The sequence below is a fragment of the Giraffa tippelskirchi genome, chromosome 4 (assembly GCF_054371585.1).
Source record: "Giraffa tippelskirchi isolate mGirTip1 chromosome 4, T2T-mGirTip1v1.2.pri, whole genome shotgun sequence".
NCBI lineage: Eukaryota > Metazoa > Chordata > Mammalia > Artiodactyla > Giraffidae > Giraffa > Giraffa tippelskirchi.
The window spans coordinates 202,844,053-202,864,275 of NC_137278.1; the positions used below are offsets into that span (position 1 = coordinate 202,844,053).

At 54.8% G+C, this 20,223-nt stretch overlaps 1 protein-coding gene across 17 annotated transcripts in view; it reads right to left on the bottom strand.

The window, feature by feature from the left end:
* Positions 1 to 20,223, bottom strand: part of CSNK1E (casein kinase 1 epsilon) — a 36,449-nt gene extending 16,226 nt beyond the window's left edge. For 8 of the 17 annotated variants that reach the window (XM_081483994.1, XM_081483990.1, XM_081483989.1 and 5 more), the window contains exons 1-2: positions 8,505 to 8,783; positions 4,922 to 5,006 (exon numbers count right to left, since the gene is read on the bottom strand). In XM_081483994.1, the coding sequence (XP_081340120.1) occupies positions 4,922 to 4,997 (76 nt within the window). In that variant the 5' untranslated portion in view covers positions 4,998 to 5,006; positions 8,505 to 8,783. Of the gene's footprint in view, positions 1 to 4,921; positions 5,007 to 6,477; positions 7,413 to 8,296; positions 8,348 to 8,504; positions 8,784 to 20,133 lie in introns of those variants that run through there. The other 9 variants (XM_081483991.1, XM_081483997.1, XM_081483985.1 and 6 more) reach the window with 5 other exon arrangements.

Below are 20,223 nucleotides of genomic sequence, written 5' to 3' on the forward strand. Positions count from 1 at the left end.
AATTAAAATAAAAAAAATAAAGCAGATCCCCAAATTCAGTGCACAATGGGAGGAGAGAAAGCGCTTTGAAGACTCTAAGGTGATTTTGAAACATCAACACTCATCACTGGGGAAAGCCTTGCATGTTTCCGGGGGGGACAGTAAGGATGCAGGCGGCGGGGGGCTAGGGGTCACTGAAGTCCATCGGCCTAGCAGTGGCAGGAAAGGCTGTAAGGGCTCCTGCGGTGTGAGGAGAACCAGGCCAGAGTGGTCACAGCACGTCCAAAGACCCGACGGGAGTGGGGTGCAGTGAGCTCTGGGTGGTTCTGGTGCAGCTAGCTGGTGCTCGAGAGGGCTGAAGCAGACAGTGGAAGAGGTGAGCAGGGAGGAGATGGGAAGGGTCTCAAGTGCCACAATCCTAGGCATCAGCCTGAGCCTCTGGGGACCAGGCCTGGCTGCCTTATTACCAAGCCCTGTGATGCTGTGGTGGAGCCATCCTGCACACTGCAGGGTGTTTTCCAGCCTCTCCGACTCTACCCACTAGCTGCTAGCAGTCCCCCCACCCTGAGCCGAAACAACCAAAACTGCTTCCAGGCCTTGCCAAATGTCCCGTGTGACAAAATCTGGCGGTCCCACCCCTTGCTGGGACCACTGGTGTATTAGGAAGGACAGGAGAGGACTTGAAGTCAGGGGGCATCTGCACGGAGGCTGCTGCAACTGTCCAGACGACGATGGCCCCGCTCAGGCAAGGGGCAGGACCGGGCGACGCAGGGCCTTCAGCACTTATGATTCAGCAGATTGTGCAGAGAGCAGAGGTGCAGGGGGAACGCGCCTCCCTGAGATGAGGGGGCGGGGTGAAGGGGAGGGGCCTTTGAGCTCCGTGGGCTCTTACACACCATCCTGCAAGTACTACTGCTTGTATCTCTATTCAATGCGTGTGGAAACTGAGACACCAAAGGTCAATGACCAAATGCTGCACAGCATCCCAGAGCAAGGACCTAAATAAGCTGTTAGGCAAAGCTGCCACAGCTGCCTCCGGGTCCCACCACCCCCACCAGATCCCCACACTGCCCCTGAACTCTTACCAGGAAGTCGCCAAGTCCTTTCTCTGACCTCCCTTATTTCTCACAGCTGCGGACCTGAGGCTCAGAGAGGTTAAGTAACTGGCCTGAGGTCACACAGAACCAGCTGGGGCAGAGCCAGGATCTGAAACTTCATCTCTGGAGCCGCTGCTTTTTTCTCGATTTCAATTCCCTAGCATCTCATTCATCACTCAACACGCACACCCTGAGCCCTGAGCCGGCCCCGCCTTGGAGAAGCTCAGCTCACCTTCTGTGGCAATGACAACGGACAACTTTGACTAGGTACAAAGTGCCAGGCGAGGGCAGCAGAGGTAGCCCTTCGGTTGGACACAGCAGTTCTGCAGCGAGGGGTGGGACGGGGATGAGACAGTCTGGAAAACTAATTTGGACACAGAGAAGGGCTCGGCCCTGGCCAGCCCTTGAGGGTCTCGGACCTTGGCAAGTTCTAGGTGGGGAGTGGGATGAGCAACCTCATGTAGGGGCTCCCTCAGACACCAGCACAATCAGGGACCTGGCTGGATGGAAGGTGGGGCTGAAGCACCCCCCACAATCACCTGCTGGGGCACACCATCCCTTCCCCATTTAGAACTGAGGCCCAGAGACTAAGAAGAGGTCTAGAGAGTTCCTGAGGGCAGTTGGTCGGCGGCTGGTAGAGTAGGTGGCACAAGCTTGGCCACCTCCGGACCCCATGCAGTCACGGTAAGGCCCTAGTAAAGCGGGCCACCCCTGCTGGCCAGCCCCTTGTGATGCCAAGGGTGAGGGAGGAGCGGCCTGAAGAGGACTTCTATAGGCCGGGAAGCCACATCCACAAATGTGCTTGCTCTCGGTTGATCCTGGAAAGCAGGGCCTGGAGGCCGCGCCCAGCCCCACCTGCAGAGGCCATCTGGAGTCAGGCCCTGGCGCCAGCACCAGCAACGAGAATGTGGCCAGAGCTTTGAACAAAGGGAGCCAGCGAGGCCAGCAGGGCAGGCCCTTCAATCCCTGCCACCCCCACGCCAGCGAGAGGGGCCCAGGAAGGAGCTGGCAGGACACTGCACCAGGCCGGGGACCCCGCGGCCTGTGCACCGGCGAAGGCAGGAGAGTCAGCGGAGAACTGGCTCCTGGCCCCCTGCTCAGGCCCAAGAGGACCCAGCTCCTCTGATGGTAGCAAATCCTAACCAAGACTGAGGACTGGGGGACACCACAGGAAAGCACCACTGCTGGGCCAAGCGTGTGCAGAAGGTCTGTGATCTCATTGCTTCTCGCCACCCTGGGGGCTCTGCGACCCCACCTTGCAGACAGGGAAGCCAAGGCTGGCAGAGGTCATCCCTTGTCCAACGGCACACAGTGAGGAAAAGAGAGGCCAGTACCCAGAGCCCGGTAGAATTTACTCCAAAGTAAACTGGAGGAGCAAACTTGGACCTAGATTTTAAAATGAACTAGATGATTGCCGGGAATTAAGGTTTCCCTTGGTGGCTCAGATGGTACCGAATCTGCCTCCAATGCGGGAGACCTGGGTTTGGTCCCTGGGTTGGGAAGATCCTCTGGAAAAGCAAATGGAAACCCACTCTAGTATTCTTGCCTGAAAATCCCATGGATAGAGGAGCCTGGTGGGTTACAGTCTATGGGGTCGCAGAGAGTCAGACACAACTGAGCGAGTCACACACACACAGATGATTACTGGATAAACAGAAGTCCTGCCCCAGGGAGGACCAGGAACACTGGCTTTCTGAATGACCTTGGGTTGCCCTCCATCTCGGGGGCTCAGTTTCCCTTCTGCAAAGAGAAGGCCTGGGGCCCAGTGTTGTCTAGAAGCAGGTGTGCATCTGCCAAAAGTCACCTCGAATCAACGGCTCCAGGCTTCAGTCCTGAGCCCAAAGCTGCCACAATAAGAGGATCCTTTATATCCACCCCGATTTCACAAACAGGAAGGAGATGGGGTACCCCCTCTTTCACAGATGAGAATGCTGAGGCTCAGAGAGAGAAAATGACTTATCCCAGGTTACAAAGCCCATGAGAAATAGACCAGGGACCTGAACTTGCCCCCTACATGCCAACCTTCTTCTCCCCTAACACGAGTGAGGCCACTTCACAGGCCTCTGCATGTCACAACCCCCATTTCCTCATTCCTTCATTTCAGAGGACTTCACTGAACCCCCACGTGCTGAGCCCTGGGGCAAAAGCATGGATGCAACCCAGTGCCCCTCCCCCACCCCCACAGGAGCTCAGAGTCACAGAGTAAACCTTTCCATCAGCTGCCGCCTGCACTGTCCCCTCCCCCTCTGCCCTGGGCTCTGCGGTGTTTACAGGAGGTGCCTACTAGGTGCCTGACCATGACGTGCACATCCGGCTGGCACTTGCCAGTCTACGCTTTCCCCTATGTGCCTCCTGGAAGTCCTTGGTCGGCCAGGCGGCAGCATCACACAAACCTGCTGCATCGCACAAACCTCACCGACCGCACCAAGCCAGGTCTGACGGCTCCCTCCCACGTTCTGTCCTCCACACTCTCACTCCTTGGACGGCTGTGGGTAGAAAGGCTGCCTTTTCTAGTTTTTTTCTTTTCTTTTCTTTTTTGGCCACACCACTTGGCCCACGGGATCTTAGTGCCCTGAGCAGGGATCAAAACTGCACCCTTGATAGTGAAGCAGAGTCCTAACCCCTGGATCACTAGGGAATGCCTTGTCTTTTCTAGTTTTGGAGAGGTCTTGGTGGCCAACCTGACCATTCCACCCTGTCTCGATCTGTAAAGTGGGAACAGCTCGGCATTGTCCCCAGAGGCTGCTGTGAGCAGAGACCACATGTGCAAAGGGCTCCCAGCACAAATACTGCCCGAAGAACATGGGCATACATGTCTCCCCCGCCCCTGATGGGGAAGCAGTGGCTCACTGAGAAGCAGATCTCATACCCCAAGAGGGCAGGGACCCAGACCACTGGCTAAGAGAAACCCTCTGAGGTCTGAAGCAACATGCCAGGTACACTGACCTGTTGGCTTCCTCTGTTCAGGACAGAACTGACCGACGACTCTTTTTTCCAGGAGGGAAACAGAGGCACAGATGCTGCCAAGAGCACAGGGACAGCGACAGGGAGAAACGCCGGGGGCTGCCACCTTGCTCTAACAACTCCCACTGCCGATCAACCAACACAGTCTCTCCCTCTGAACCAACAACTGCCAAGGAAGGGCCGCGCCTCCTGACTGCGCCTACCCCCCCAAAACCCCGATCCAGGGCCGCTGAGAAAGTGGCATTCTCCGGGGTCAAGGACAGGGGTGAGATGTCAGTGATTTACTTAATCAACAACACGAGACCACGCTCAGCGTTTCAACAGGAAGCACATCCGGGGAGAGAGATTCTAAAAAGTTAAGACCACCCCCCCTCGCCCCCGCCCCCGCGGTTAGTGGGGAGCCTGCATCATTCCAAAGTCTTCCTGGGCTGAATTCCAGGCGGCCAGACCACAGGGCGGGGCAGACCTAGCGGGGGGAAGCAACAGTGGCCCAGGCCACTTCTGTCCACCAGCATCCTTTTTCCCAGGAGACAAGACAGGGGTGCTAACCCAGCCTGGGCTTTCCCACGCCCAGCTGGAAACCCAGGTCATCTGCATCTAGAAACCGAGAGTTAAAAATACCTCCCGCAGCCCGGATGGCAGCACTGACATCCTGGACGCCCACCCTCCTGCCCTGACTGAAGAGGAGTCCCTCGGCCTACCTCACCCCCAGCCTGTGGCTTCCCTCCCCACCTGAGATGGTTCTGGGACAAAACAACCAAAACACAGTACCAGAGTCATGTTCTAGATTCAGAGCGAGAAATCTTGGCATCTTTCCTCCGCGTCCCCAGGGCTGTCCCTGGGGCTCCAGACCCCACTGAGCTGGAGCCAGAAACACTCACCTAGGTAGATGTCTCCGAAGGACCCGCTCCCGATCTTCCGGCCCAGGCGGTACTTGTTCCCCACACGTAGCTCCATGGTTCGTTCCTGCGGAGGGAAGCAGAAACACGGGGTCAGAGAGGAAGGGGGCTGGGAAGGGGGTGAGCCCACAGACCCCACCCCTCCCCCACCAAAAAGGTCCAGCAAAGCCACAAGAAAACTCGGGACACCGCCATCTCCCTCCCACTGGCCTGGAAGGGATTTGGCCTCACTTTGCCTGAGGGCAACCACGTGTCAGGTAGCCCAATGGCCTCCCCAGGTGGTGAGGCTATCAGAATAGGTGTCAGTGTAGCCAAGCAGAAGGGGGTTGGAGACAGGGTGCAGGAGGAAACAGCAAAGCAAGCAGTTCCTCGGGGGACATGCATTTGGGGACCCTCCAATAGGAGCCTCTCAGGGCAGGCTAATCACAATGGGCAAAGACCCTGAAAGGAAAATCAAGGACAGAGGGGGTGATGGGGAGGGCAGATGCAGAAGCTGATCACCTTGGGGCTGCTGCCATGGCAACCACCAGCTAATTCCAACCTCCAGGGACAGGAGGACAGAGAGAACAGAGGGTCCCCAAAGGAGTTCCTCAGCCCCCTTAGAACTTGGAAATGATGGGGTACCGGTGACCCCATTCCCACCCCAGGCTTCTAGCACCAAAAACCGAAGGCCAGGTCTCCACAGCCTGGATGGGTCTTCCCAGAGGTAGACTCTGCAAGTTTGCAGTGGGCCCTCCAAAGAGAGGTCTCCCCAACTCAAGGGGAAGGTCGGAAAGGGGCCCCCAGAACATCCAGCTTCCGGTCTTCTCCCTCTCTCGACCTCGCGACACCAAGAACCACAACAGGACTGTTTGCACGGCCTTCTATGGATAGACAAGACAGTTTGGGGCTGGCTTTCTTCAAGACTAGGAGGGTCTCCTAAGGGAGCCCTGCAGAGCAACCAAGGGGACCAAAGCCAAGTTTTGAGCTGCCCGTCAGCTTCTGTGGGGTGGGAGGAGGTCTGGGGGGAAAGTGCCGATCTGAGCACTTCCCTCCCTGCTGTGCCCCACGCTGGGTGTCCAAGCTCTCCCAAGCTCTCCCAAGCTCTCCGAACAGCAGGGACCACCCTGGGAGGGACCCCTCTGCTCTGGCCTGGGGCAACGGTCTGGGCACTCTTGAGGTTCTGGCCAGGAGGGGAGGAAACTCCAAGGCTGGGAGGTGAGGTCTTGCTCTGGGGGGCCTATGAAATAAGGAGAGGGTTGTGTAGGGGGGTCCCCTAAGATCACAGAGTGTCTACAAGACAGCCAGTGTAGACAACTAGTAAGACGGGCCGCTCTCTATAGACAGGGAACTCAGGCCCAGGGAGGTCACGCCACCTGCCCACCTCTCCTCCAGCAGCAAGTCTCCTCCCCTAAGGCCCAGACAGGGCTCCTGCTGCCCTACGTGGTGACCTCCCACCTGCTCATGCCAGGGCCAGGAGGCCACACAGGAAGGGGAAAAACAGCACAGAGTCTCAGCCCTTTCCCCACGCCAAGGACTACCGGGAAAGCTAGACCCACCTGGGAGGGGAGGTGGGAGGAGAGCTTTCTTCCCCGAGGTCGTGGTCAGGCTCTGCCCCTCAGGATGGAGGCGAAGAGCCGACAGCTCCTGCCCTGGAGAGACGTCCACCCCAGTGCCAGTTCCCAGGGAGCCGCCGCTAGCCCTTCAGCAGTGGTCACAAGGAAGGAGCCTCCACCCCGTGCCGGCCAAACTCTGGGCTCTCCACCAAGGGCCTCTGCCCACATGCCCCGGCCAGCCTCAGCGGAGGTGCCAGGGCAGCCAGGAGAACCCACTTCACAATTGCGGGAAACTCACCCGCCACACACCTCACACACACATCGTCTTGTGTGGACACTTCAAAGGAAGAAAGAAACGCAGACATGTACCGGGAGCCCTGCTGTGGGGAGGGCACGAGGGGTGGGGGGGAGCGGTGGCGGGGTGGGGGGGGGGTGGACGCGGGTATGTACACACACAAACACCACCCCCCAAGTCCATTTTCCGCCAACGCCAATTCAGAGACCACACATGGCAGCCGGGAAAGCCGCAGGTTCGGAAAGGAACATAAATACACCCGCATCCTATATTACATAAATACCCACGCCGGGTTATATAAATACCCGTGCCCTCCCGTCTGGGTGTCTTACATAAATACACTGCACATGACCCCCCCAGCCCCTCCCCACTCACTCGGCTGTCGGCAGAGAAGGGAAGAGAGGGTGCAAACCACTAGCCCTGCAGGCAACCCACCCCCCACTGCCCAACCAGCTCTGTGCTACCACCCAGACCCGCCACTGATGCTCCTAAACCCCAGGGGCCAGGGCCCCAAGGAGAGCCTAGACTGTCCCAGCACTGTCCCCCCAAAAGCCTCCCAGAGAGCAGAAAGACTTGAGGCGGGAATGGGAGAGGCTTTCCAGTTCTTTGCTGCTTCTTTTTGGGGGGAAGAGGGGGGGCGGCGCTGGAATAAATGAAGGGGATAAAAAAGGCGGACGTGAAGATTCCAGAGTTTCAACTGGTTAAGAAAAATGAGACAAACTACCAAGCTGAATGGCACATGGGCAGTTTTCTTACTCCCTGCCCACCTCCCTCCCTGGATCATTAAAATAAAAATTGGAGGGACATCCCAGCCAGCCAGCCAAAGGAGCCCCAGACACAGGCATTTATTGAACGGGTGCAACTTAAGACACTAGGGATCCCCTGGCCCTGTCCCCAAATCCTTCTCCCCGAGGAAGGCTGATCCAAAAATATATGCAAGAAAACTAAGAGAAAAAGTTGGGGAGGGGGCTCACCCCACTTTGAGTTTGGGTGTGAAGAGCTTGGGAATCCACTCTCTAAAGACACCCGGCCACAAACATAGTTTTCTCTTCCACGGGGACTTGCAAAACATGGATTTCTCACACGCAGAAATGGGAGAATCCGATCTGATAAAATAACCCCCACCCCTTTCTTTCTCTCCACAAAGAAAAACAAGAGTCGGTGGCTGGGTGATCACACACCCCATCACCCCAGGGCCCCCAAGCATCCCCATCCAACACGCGGGAGCAGCCTTGCTGACCCCCAGGTCTGGAGCACCCGAGCCAGGAGCGGAGGGGTGGGGGGCGCTACTGATGGGCTGGCGAAGCCTACCGAAGCCCAGGGTTTGGCCGAGAATCCCGAATCAACAGAATCGGGTGTCCCCGGCACCCCAGTCCCGGACCCCCCTCCTCCGTCAGCGTCCTCAAATCGCAGCCAGGGGTGGCCGCCTCGGCCGGCCGGGGCCTTGAAGGGTCCAGCTGGAGAGATAGAGGCGAGCCGGACTGGGGGCTGGGGGGGGTCCCCTGGGCAAGCCTGCAAAATAGTCACCCTCCTCTCCTCCTCGTCCCCAGCCGCGCCTTTGTCCTCGCCGGGCCGAGCGGGCGGCGCCCGGGCAGCCCCCCCATACCCGAGTGCGAACGCGCGTGTGTCCGCCCTCTCCCCCCCTCCCTCTCGCGCAAAAACAAAGAGGCGGAGGGAGCCCAGTTTCCCCCCAGGTTTGCGCCCCTCAGCCGGCCCGCGGCCCCCCAATATTTACCCCGCCGGGAAGGCGCCGGTGCCGGGCCGCTGCTCGGGGGGCTGCCGCAGGCGGGGGCGGCCCGCCGGGGTGGATGCCGGAGGATTTGCAGAGCCGCCCGCCGCGCCAGCCTCTCCCGGCCCAGCCGCCGCCGCCGCCGCCGCCGCGCCGCCGCGCTCCGCTCCGCTCGCCCCGGCCGGGTTCAGGCTCTGGCTCTCAACTCCGCCGCCGCCGCAGCCGCCGCCTCCCTCCTCCGGGCCCTCCAGCCCGACCGCCCCCGCCGCCGGCTCGCGCGCTCCCGCCCGGCGCGCGCTCCCGTCGGCTCCCATTGAGCCCCGGGCCCGCCCGCTGATGTCATCCCCGACCCGCCGCCGCCGCCCCGGAGGATTTAAAGGGCCCGCGCCCCGCCTGCTCCTGGGGACGGTGGGGGCCCTCAGCAGGGAAACACGGTCCCCCGCCCCCAGCCTCGCGAGGAGCGCCTTCCAGGAATGGGGTCTTCCGTGTGGGGCTGGGAAGCGCACACAAACATGGACACCACTGATCCAGTGGGGAGCACAGGTGGAAAAACCTGGGTGGGGGTGGGAGGAGGAGGCGCCCCCAAAGCTGGAGTCTTCTAGCCCCTCTGCCGGGTTCTGTCTCCTCTCACACCCTAGCAGTGGGCCCCTCCGAAGGCCGGTGTTTATGTGAGTTACTGCAAAAGGAGATTGTTTAGAGAGTTGAGGGCTCGCTCCGCCTCGGGGCTCTGAGAGCTGCTGAGCATGCAGGCCAGGTTGACTCAGGGGCCAACTATTTGACAAGACAGCAAGAGATGGAGGGACATTGACAGAAGACTCAGAGAGGTAGCCAAGGCTGTGCTGCTTTCTCCCCTCCATGGAAAAAATCAAAAGCGACCTTTCTCTTCTCTCTTCTTCCTCTTCCAGCAGCTCAAACCCGTGGGCACAGAGCTCAAACTCAATCCTGTCCTCACACGTTTAATGACTGGACTCCACACAGGAGCGGCCTGGCACTGGTTTGTTCCTGCCTTCCCTGCCCTGGAACCAACACTTGAGTCAGGGTCGCCCAAGTGGTGCACATTTAGCCAAGTTGCCACCCAGCTCTGGGCTCAGGTTTCCTCACCTGCACCCCTCCCCAGGTCACCAAGAATTAATTAAGGCTTTCTATTGGCTTCCAGAGCAGGGGATGAAAGGTTCCAGGCTAGAGTTATTAACACAATGATATTTACACTGTACCATGCAAAGCTCCAAATTATGACACACAACCATTCATGCACGCAACTCTGGCTGTGGACACACAAAGTGCTGGAGTGCGCTGCATCCAATCCCAGAAGCATGGTTGGTGGGAAGAGCGACGTCAATAATAATCGCATCTTCCTTCGAGCCTGAGGACTTAGTCACACAGTCTCCAAACTGGCAGGAGCCCCACAGACTGGGTTCTTTCAGAGCCTAGGAAACCACAGTCCAGAGAGGGGAAGGGGTTGGCCCAGGGCCACACAGCCCAAGATGTCTGTTCTCCCTTCGGGCCCTGGGAAACTGAGTCTCTCACGATCTCGCTTCCAAGAGCAGGAGAGTGAGGACGAGTCTTCCAGGAGAGGTCTGGGGCATTTCAACTGGAGACCTGCCCTCAGTGCCACTTTTGCCAGAGGAGAGGGTCACTGGCCAAAAGTGGTAGGCTTTGACTAGCCTGCGTGGTGCTTTTTGTTGTTATTTCTTTTGCTTTGTTAACTGATTCCCAGAGTTTTTAAATGGAAGGATTTTAGATGACAGGTCTGTATTCCCTACTTCTCTTGAAGTACTGGGAGAACTGCCACTCTGGGCCCAAACTCACCCTGGGCCCTGGCCACACTTAGCTGGGCTGGGCAGCAGCCACCCACGTGGGTCACAGCTCAAGGGCCCTGGTTTCCTCATGTCAGCTTTGTTTTGCCCGTTTTAATGATTCCCTCATCTCCTGGAGGCCCCCAAGTGTGACCTGTCCTAGAAGCCGGCCACCAGGCTTGGCTACCAAGGCCCTTCCTTTGTCATCTGTTTCCAACCCAATCTCATCAACCCTGAATCCTGCTTCCAGAGTCCAGGGAGGCCAACCCTGCCTGTGACTGCAGGTTCTCCTGAGTAAGACAAGGTGCCAGGCCTGGGTCCCCAGGCAGAGGGCCTCCCCTGGCACTACTAAGCAGAGCGGATACACCACTGTCCTCTCCATCCCTGCCAACCATCCCATGCTTCCTACATAGCCCTGTTTCCCAGCCCCCTCTCTCCAGGAAGGGACTGATAATCCCCCGCCCCCCACCAGCACCTACTATCTCATTTAATCCTCTCAATCCTCAATAGAGGAGATGGAATCCTCCTCTGTCCTTTCCCTGGTTCAGAGAGAAATCTGAGGCTCCTCACCTTTGTCTCCAGATACACATTAACTAGGGGCTTCCCCAGTAGCTCAGACAGTAAAGCATCTGCCTGTAATGCAGGAGACGCAGGTTTAATCCCTGGGTCAGGAAGATCCCCTGGAGAAGTAAATGGCAACCCTCTCCAGTATTCTTGCCTGAGAATCCCATGGACAGAGGAGCCTGGCGGGCTACAGTCCGTGGGGTTGTCAAGAGTCGGACATGACTGACTAACACACACACACATTAACAGTTAGATGTCTCAGCTTCCCCTCCCAGTCTTGTCACATGTCCCCTCCCATTCCAAAACTTGTAACTGACTCCCCTCCACACGCACACACCACTGTCGATCCTGGTCAACCAGTCTTCAGACCCACTCCTTGCCTCAAGGCCTGCCCCCAGCCTCTCCCTCCACCCCTGTCCCCACCCAGTCTCTCCCTTGGAAGAATGCTCCCCAAACCCCCTTCCAATTATCTGTTCTGTGGGCCCAAGTTCTCCTTCCTTCTCCCCTCTGACACCACCCATGTGTGTTAAAGAATTTTGTCGCTCAGCTCTCAGGAGAAAACGGAGGATGAAAAACCCAGCCAAGGTGGGGAGGTGATTCAAAGGGAAGGAAAACTGTTAGTTCTATCTAGCAGCCTCTGGGCCTGAGGCTGGGTTCCAGACTGGATTCTCAGTGATTCCCCCCAGGACTTAACTCCCAACTTTAAAGCCCAAGGGTGTCAGGCTGGAGTTCCCCTAACCCCCTCTCTATATACCCACCCCTCACCAACCCACCCACCCAGAAGATGCAGTCAGGCCTGGGACAATGGGTGTCAGTGAAGAGCTAATCACTGGGTCCAGCTCTGGGTTTCAGCTCCTCTTTACTGGGTCAGGGGCAGCCATTCCTGACAGCTAGAACCGATTTTTCTGGTAACCCAGAGCACTGGGCTGGGAAGCTTATGGTGCCCAATGACAAGAAGAAAGATTTCAGTATTACCCCCAAGGCACCTGCAACCTGAATCTTGGGGCAAGGGGAGGGCACTGTAGATTTACCACGCAGCAGGGAGGGTCCTTAAAATGACCCTACATAGGACTTCCCTGGGGGTCCAGTGGTTAAGACTTAAGGGCTTGCAATGCAAGGGAGGAGGGTTTAATCCCTGGCCAGGGAACTGAAATCCCACATGCTGTGCTGTGTGGCCAAGAAGATATTGAAAAAGTGAATTATGGGGGCTTCTCTGGCGGCTCAATGGTAAAGAATACACCTGCCAATGAAGGAGACACAGTTTGACCCCTGACCTGGGAAGATCCCACATGCCGCAGAGCAACTAAGCCCGTGCACCACAACTTTTGAGCCTGTGCTCTAGAGCCAGGGAGCCGCAACTACTGAAGCCCAGATGTCCCTGTGCTCTACAAGAGAAGTCACTGCAATGAGAAGCCCGCGTACCGCAACCAGAGACTAACCTTCACTCTCTGCAACTAGAGAAAAGCCCACACAGCAAGGAAGACCCAGCACATCCAACAATAAAAATAAATAAATAAAATTATTTTTTAAAAATGAATTTAAAAGAAACCATGAAAAAAAAATGACCATACACAATCTGTCCCCCAAGGCCGTCCCAAAGCCTCAGGATCTCAGGCCTGGCTCTCTGGCTGCCAAGGACATGTTTCCCTCAGGGATCAACCTCCCTCGCTCAGGTCAGGACCCTCACATCCCTTTCACAGAGAGGCCTTCCAGTCCTGATGTAAGATCCACCCCCCAACCTCCACCCGCCTCCAGACACTGCCTCCCTCTCCCTCTCCTCTTCTGCTTCGTTTTGTTTCCTGGCACTTTGTTGTTCAGTCGCTAAGTCGCATCCGACTCTTTGCGATCCCATGGACTGCAGCACACCAGGCTTCCCTGTCCTTCACCATCTCCCAGAGCTCGGTCAGACTCATGTCCATCGAATCAGTGATGCCATCCAACCATCTCACCCTCTGTCGCCCTCTTCTCCACCTGCCCTCAATCTTTCCCAGCATCAGGGTCTTTCCCAGTGAGTCCTGGCACTTATCACTATCTACCTTATTCTATGTGGTATTTGTGTGATTTTTTTTTTTTTTGGTCTGCCTCCCCCACTGCAATATCAGAAAGCAGGAAGTTAAAGCTCTTTGGGGGCATCACTAGGTCACCAGTATCAAGACTAATGTCCTTCCAGCACACAGGAGGGATTAAACAAATACGTGCTGAAGGAGTGAATGGTTGGATTGCCAAAGGACAAGCCTTCACTAGCTCTGAGAATACACTAAGAGCTATCACTTACTGAGCCCCTACTGTGTGCCAGGCCCTCCCTGAGCCCTGTTTACCTGCATTCAATCTTCACGTGTATCCTCCGCAGAGATAGTGACCTGGCAGAGCCTATGCTCTTAACCACCTCGCCCAGGCTGGTGGAGAACACAGCTCCGGGACAGGACCTTGGCCCCCTCCATCAGACGGCTAAGCCCTTCTACCGGAGAATCAATTCTGGGACCCAGTGGAGAGACAGGGGGCCTCATTGGGCTCATTTACTCCAACTGCATCATTTCACAGGCAGAGAGCCTGGGGCTCGGGGAGTCTTGCTCAAGGTCATGGAGAAAGTCTGAGACAGTAGCCCACAGTGGTTAAAAAGCTGACTTTGGTACTTTTGAGTGTGATCCTGGAAAATTCCTTCAACTGTCTGAGCTTCATTTGTAAAGTGGAGATAATACAGATGGGCATGCACAGAAACACCTTGGTGTGGAAAAAGCCCCGAATAAGAGGAAGATGCTGATGCTATTGATTGCTCTGAGGAGCAGTTAGGGAGCGAACATAGGCCTGTCCTGGATTCCTTCTTCTTTCCTAACCTTACCTCCCCTTGGAGGGGCCGCCACCAGTCCCTTTGGGGTGGGTGGGCTGGAAGGATGCAGGCCTACTTGGGCCCCGGTGAGCCACTGGCCCTGCCCAGTCTCTGTCTACACCTGTGTTCTTGGTTCTAGGAGAAGTTTATCTGGGGTCTTCCTACTTGTATCTTTCCCAAGACCCCCGAGGGTCAGTGCCCCACATAGGCTCTGCTCTCAGAGGTTGTCCTCAGGCATGCTAGCCTGAAAATGCTGCCTCATTCCATTCACCCTGGCTCTTTGCCCCAGACCCTTCCAGGATGTCCCTCTCACCCCCTGGCTGCTCCCACAGTGCTGCCCTGCCCTGGCCTGCCTCTCCAGGTTCCACTGCTTTGCCACGCTTCTTCTGGGTGACCTCACCACATCGTCATGACTAGTCAGGTCATTCCGGCAGTGATTCCTCCCTCCTCTGCCAGCTTCAGCCAAGAGGCAGCAGGGCAGGGCAGCAAGAGGCCTGGACTGGGGCCAGGAGGCCTGAATTTCAGTGGGACCTTGGAGAATTCACAGCCCCTCTCCAGAGAGTTGGACAAGGAGACCTGTAAGGCTCTTTCTTCAGTCTTCCTGTCCGTAAACTCAAGGCTGGACTGGATGGGGAATGGCCTACACACTCCACATCCGGGCACTCTGTTAAGAAAGACCTGAGGTCACACACATCTGGGCCTAGTGGGAAAGGGTTCTCTTCCCATCACCACCCTCATATTCAAAACACGTGCACTTCCTGTCAGCTTTGCCTCCCAACTGTGTTCTGAATCTGGCTTGAATTACTTGGACACTACACTGGTCTGTTAATGCTGAAGTCATGTCCCTCTGCTACTGAAAATACATCACAGCTCCTTCTAGCGGCGTGAAATCCACGTTCTCTCCCAGGCCTGCCACGATCTGGCCCCGACTTGCCTTTCAGGTCTCACCCTGAACCTCTTGCCCCCTTGTCTTTCCTTTTGTCATACCTCAGGGCCCCTCACCCTCTGCTCCTTCTGCCTACAATGATCTCCCCCACCCAGGTCTTCAATGACTGCCTCCTACTCGTGCTTCAACACCCAACTCAAAAGTCACCTCCTCATGGAGGCCTTCCTTGATCACACAATCTAAAGCAGGCCGCCTTGTCCTCCAGCTCTCTTTGCTGGATCATGCTGACTTTATTGTCTTTATGGAACTTGCTAGAAGCTGAACACGTTAGCTTGTTTATTTTTAATGCTCGTGAACATAATCTCCTAGAGAAAGAACCCCTTCTGTAGCTGCTCCTGTAGGCTCTCAGTTGGTATTGGGTGTCCATAAATACTTGTGCAATGAGCGAACTCTGCCCGGGTGTGTGGTCGTGGGGGTGGAGGCGGGACCGGGCACTTTCCATCCCTGGGCCAGATGTTGCCTGACAGCCACCCCTCAGGGACAGGCCTGTGGTTTCTCCTCACCCTCTCCCTGCCTTCTTGTGGTGGGCTCTTGCCCGCCCTTCGGCGGGGGCACACCCTCTCTCAGCATTTCCTATGCTGCTGTCTTCTTAAGGGAAATCAACTCCCAGAGGAGTTAGGAATGTCTGCCACGTGTCCCAAAGGCACAGTGAGCACTAAAAATACCCTAGCATCACCAAAGGACCACATCACCCTGCCTCTGGCCCCGCCCCCCACCCCCATCCACTTCCTTCCGACAACTCAGCCTGTCCCCTGGCCGCCACTCTGGGCTCACCTGGCCCCTCTGAACAAGGCACAACCTCCCTTGTTCACACTGCTGTTGACACTCTCCAAAACTTGCACCTTCCATCCTCTGGGAATCCAAGGAATCCTGTCCCCAGGATACACAACCACTCATTAGCCAGGCCACGGGAATTACGATGATTGCCACGGCTAATAATCCCAATTCCCACAACATTTCTCAACTCAGCATAGTTGCTGCGACTCATCATCTCTTCACTGTGTCACATGTCTGTCCACAAACATTTCCTAATGCCAACTTCTCACAGGGCCTAAGAGATGCTCACTGGACAATGTGTGCCAGGAGTTGACAATCTGCCGGGGGAAGTCTAGGTATACCGAAGAAAAAAGATGGACTAACAATGCCAGACAGATCTACGTGGCCTGCGGTCGGCAGAGGTGCCAAATGGTGGCCAGCCGCCCCTCGCCCTCCACTGGGGCGTTCTATGAGATGTACGACCTGGGTTTTCTTAACTTCAAGTGAGGTGCTGCACACATACAGCATCCAGACAAGTCCCTGAGTCCCCTTCTAAGCACACTAAGCCCCAGCCCTTTCAGTGACTCGGGAGTTGCCAGTGGGAAGGGTGGGGGGAGGTGGGACTTGAAAGTGGGTAGAATTTGAGGGTGGCGAGGAGACAGAAGCTAAAAAAGAACAGCCCAAGTGAATACCCTATGGAAGGAACCTCAGATATTTGGGGGTTGGGGAGCCACTGTGGGGAGACCAGTCAAATGGCACCCAGGATCCCTCTCCCTCTGGGGAGAAGGTTGAAAAGGAAGGTGGAGATCAGCAGGGTCTCCAATCCAAAACAGCTAAATAGGGGATTTATCCACTGTTAGCTCAGAGCAGCTTCAAGTTTTACACTTGGGTGAAAAGAAAAGGGAGGAGTTGAACTAGCAAACTGACATTTATTGGATAGACAACGTGCCGGCGGCTGCACTAGGCACTCATGATTGAACCTAGTTGAATTCTACAATCCTGGGAGCTGGAGATGGCTCCACCTGTTTTACAGCTCAAAATTCGAGGCTGAGAGAGCCCAGGAGAATCTGCCCCAGTGTTCATAAAGGCCCATCCTGGAGCCTCACCCTGCCTTGGGGACTGGGCCCCAGTCTGTCTTTGTCTTTCTTGGGCCAACTTGGAACTGCTCATGTATCTCAGGCCCCCACTGAATGAGGCTGCTCACCCACTCTGGAAACATCCAGGGGATTCTAGGGCCCGCTAAGGTGGTTATGTCCAAAGTATACACCTGTTCATGCAGTGATCCACTGGGGTGTGGGAAGAGAAAAAACAATTTGTATTCTTATTCACCTTAGCCTTCTAAATATTCTATTTTATTTTTATTTATTTATTTATTTATTTATTTTTGGCCATGCTGGGTGGCTTGTGGGATCTTAGTTCCCTGACCCAGCAATTGAACGCAAGCCCTCAGCAATGAAAGCGTGAAGTCCTAAAAAAAAAAAAAAAAAAAGCGTGAAGTCCTAATCACTGAATCGCCAGGGAATTCCCTAAGTATTCTACTCTAATTTTTGTTTTATAATGCGAACATCGGGGCTTCCCCTGTGGCTTAGCAGTAAAGAACCTGCTGGCAAATCAGGAGCTTCAGGAGACACAGGTTCGATCCCTGGGTCAGGAAAATCCCCTGGAGGAGGGCAACCCACTCCAGTATTCTTGCCTGGAGAATCCCATGGACAAAGGAGCCTGGCGGGCTACAGTCCATAGGGTCGCAAAGAGTTAGACACGACTGAAGATACAGTGTGCACAGCATACACACACGTATTAACACAGAGAATATATATATATACACACACACACTTAAGTTATAACAAACAGACATACATTTAAATACAAAAGGCATGTTCAAAATTATCTGTACAGACTGGGTATGCAGCCAAAGTCTACATTAGTGTTTAGAATCCTTGTAATGAGTTCTCACTTGAGAGGCAGTGATGGTAGAGACCCTGCTTTAACTAGTTGTATTCAAGTGCTCAATCAGCTACTTCCGGGCTATGTGGCTGGGTGAGTTTATAGAACCTTCCTAAGACTCATTTCATCATCTTAGGGATTGGTGTGGTAATAGCACTCAAGTGGATTAAAAGAGGTGATGGACCAAAAGTCTGTAGCCAGAGCCTGACACATATTGATATGTGCACTTATTACCAACTCAGTTCCAGGAAGCAGAGCCAGGCTTGGTCTTCGCCTTGGGATGGGCCCCGCTCTGATAGAGTGTGTCAGTTGCAGGAGACTCAGAACCCAGAATGAGTCATTAGAAATCAGTGTGACCAGGGTTAAGGACATCAACAGGACGGCAGCAGGATATCTACATCCCCAAAAGCCCTGATGGTCCAGGCAGAAGATGACAACGGATATGTATTTGGAAAAACAGGTGTGCATCAAATCAGACACCATTTTAGGCTAAAAAGGCAGCAGTAATGGGAACAAACGCTTGAGTTAGCATGCCCAGGATTGAATCCTGGCTCCATGTGGGTAATTTATTTAACTTCTCTGTACCTCAGTTTCACCATCTGTAAAATGGGAACAAGAAGGTGACAATTTCTTAGTATGGCTCAAAAGCACTTAAAACAAGAGGCTGGCAAATGAGGCTCTCAACAAGTATTAGTTCTCAAGTTCTTATCTGTGAATTGGAAGGTGACTTCCCCAATTCTGCTTCAGAACATCAGAGATCCCAGACACTCAATTGCTACGGGAGCCTGACACCCTCATTAGTGTCCTGGAGTGACAGGCCTGGCAGAAACAGACAGCCTCAGGGGAATTCCCTGATGGTCCAGTGGTTAGGACTCGGCGTCTCTACTGCCAGGGAACCGGGAGGTTTGATTCCTGATCAGGGAACTAAGATCCCGAAAGCTCCACAGTTTGGCCAAAAAAGAAAAAAGAAAAGAGAGAGCCTCAGAGGATTGTAGACCCTCAGCACAAGATTTTGTTAGTCCTCAGGAGTTCCTGTCAGGGTTCAGAGTCCTTCTCATCCAGTGGGAGCCAGCTGTCGGGGCACATTACAGGAGAGCCAAATTAGAAACACAGAACAGAGCGTCCCAGCTCAGGAAGCAGACGATTCGGGGAGTGTGGGTTTCCCACTCTGACTGAAGTGCGGCCACAGCCTAGTGCAGCGGACAAGTTCCCAGCCCCCACCCCCCCAAAGATGGCTAGAGGTCAAGAAGATGAGGGGCTCAGGGTGAGGGTATATGACCAGAGACAGACTATGTCCCTGAAAGTGGAAAGCAGGCCCTGGCTAGCTGTGGATAGGCAGGCCTGGCAGTGGGTACTCAGTAGGTAGGTGAGGAGTTATTCTCCCCATTTGACAGATGAGAAAATGGAGGCTCGCAGAACAGAGACATCTGTTTTCTCTGAGCACAACTTAGCCTGGTATAAGTGCAGCTGGTGGCTCAGCCCTGACCTCTTCCTCCTCCTACACTGAGTAGTCTCTGGTGTGGAGGCCCCTGAGGGTATTAGGAGCCTGGGACTCCACATGTACTCTGTTACTGCTGCCTGTGTGGATCCTGAACAAATCACCTGTGCTCAAGCCTCAGTTTCCTTATCTGTACAAGGGGTTGACTACTAAGCTCCACCTCTGCCCACTCTACTTTTCTTACAATCTGCTCACTCTGAATCTTTCCAGAAGCCGTCCCAAGGAGTTGAACCAATGAATCCGTTGTGAGGCTGGAGGTTGCCAGCGGGGCCTTAGGAGCCCTGTCTGTGCCTGGCCCAGAGTGGATGGCCATGCCCAACGTTCCCAGACCCAGAGGCCTCTCCATTCTGGGATTTTTCCAAAGAACCCATCCTCCCTCCCTAGCTCTTCCTCTACTCCACTCATTGAGCAGTTTCCACTGGTCCAAATCCCTCCTCCAGACTCACAAACACGTAGACCCTTTTTCTGCCAGAATCATGGGAGCTGGGTAGGAGATGGGGATTGTCTACATAAATTAGCTCACTTAATCCTCACAATACCCTGGGGAAACAGATTTATGCAGCCATTTCCCAGATGTGGAAACTGATGCTTAGAGAGAGCAAAGATCTTTCCCAAGATTCACTTGTTGCAGGCCTGCTTGACCTAGAGCCCATGTTCTTTCTATTATACATCTCTGTCTCCCCTTCTAATCCTTCCTCCAAGTGTTCAGAATGGTACCCAACTACGGTCCATCCTTCAAATGTAACATTATGCAGCCATTAAAAATAATGATTAAACATACTGGAATGACTAATAACAACACAAGAAAATGTATATGACACAATGTTAAGAGGGGAAGACACAAAAACTGTAAATACAGTATGATAAAGTTACATTACAATGATTGCACCTAGAAAAAAGATTGAAAGGAAATACATCAAAATAACCACAGTTGTTTTGCTTGTGTGTTAGTACTATGGGTGATTTCTTTCCTACTTTTATCCAATTGCCAAAGAGTCAGTCAGTGTCTGTTACTTTTACAACAAAGAAAAGATATCGTGTAAAATAATAATTTGTGGTTGAAATATTTGGAAATCTGCTGTTTCCTCGTCAGCTTCCCCTCCTTCAAATCCCTCCAAAGTCTACGTTTTCAATACAACGTGACTATAAACAAGAGACAGGTAGGAGTTTGGGGAGAAACCAGTACCGCCTCATACGACGGACCAGCTCCGCTCTTTGACCAGGCTCTTTACTGCGCCCAGTGAGGACTCCCACCCTAGACCCTCCTCTCAGCACCCCCGGTCGGAGCTCCTGCGGACGCTCACCTGACACTCGCGGGCTGGCCTCCGATGCGAGATGCGCACACCTGTCCCTCCAGGTGAGGACTCCGCGAGGGCGCCGCGCGCAGGAAGGAG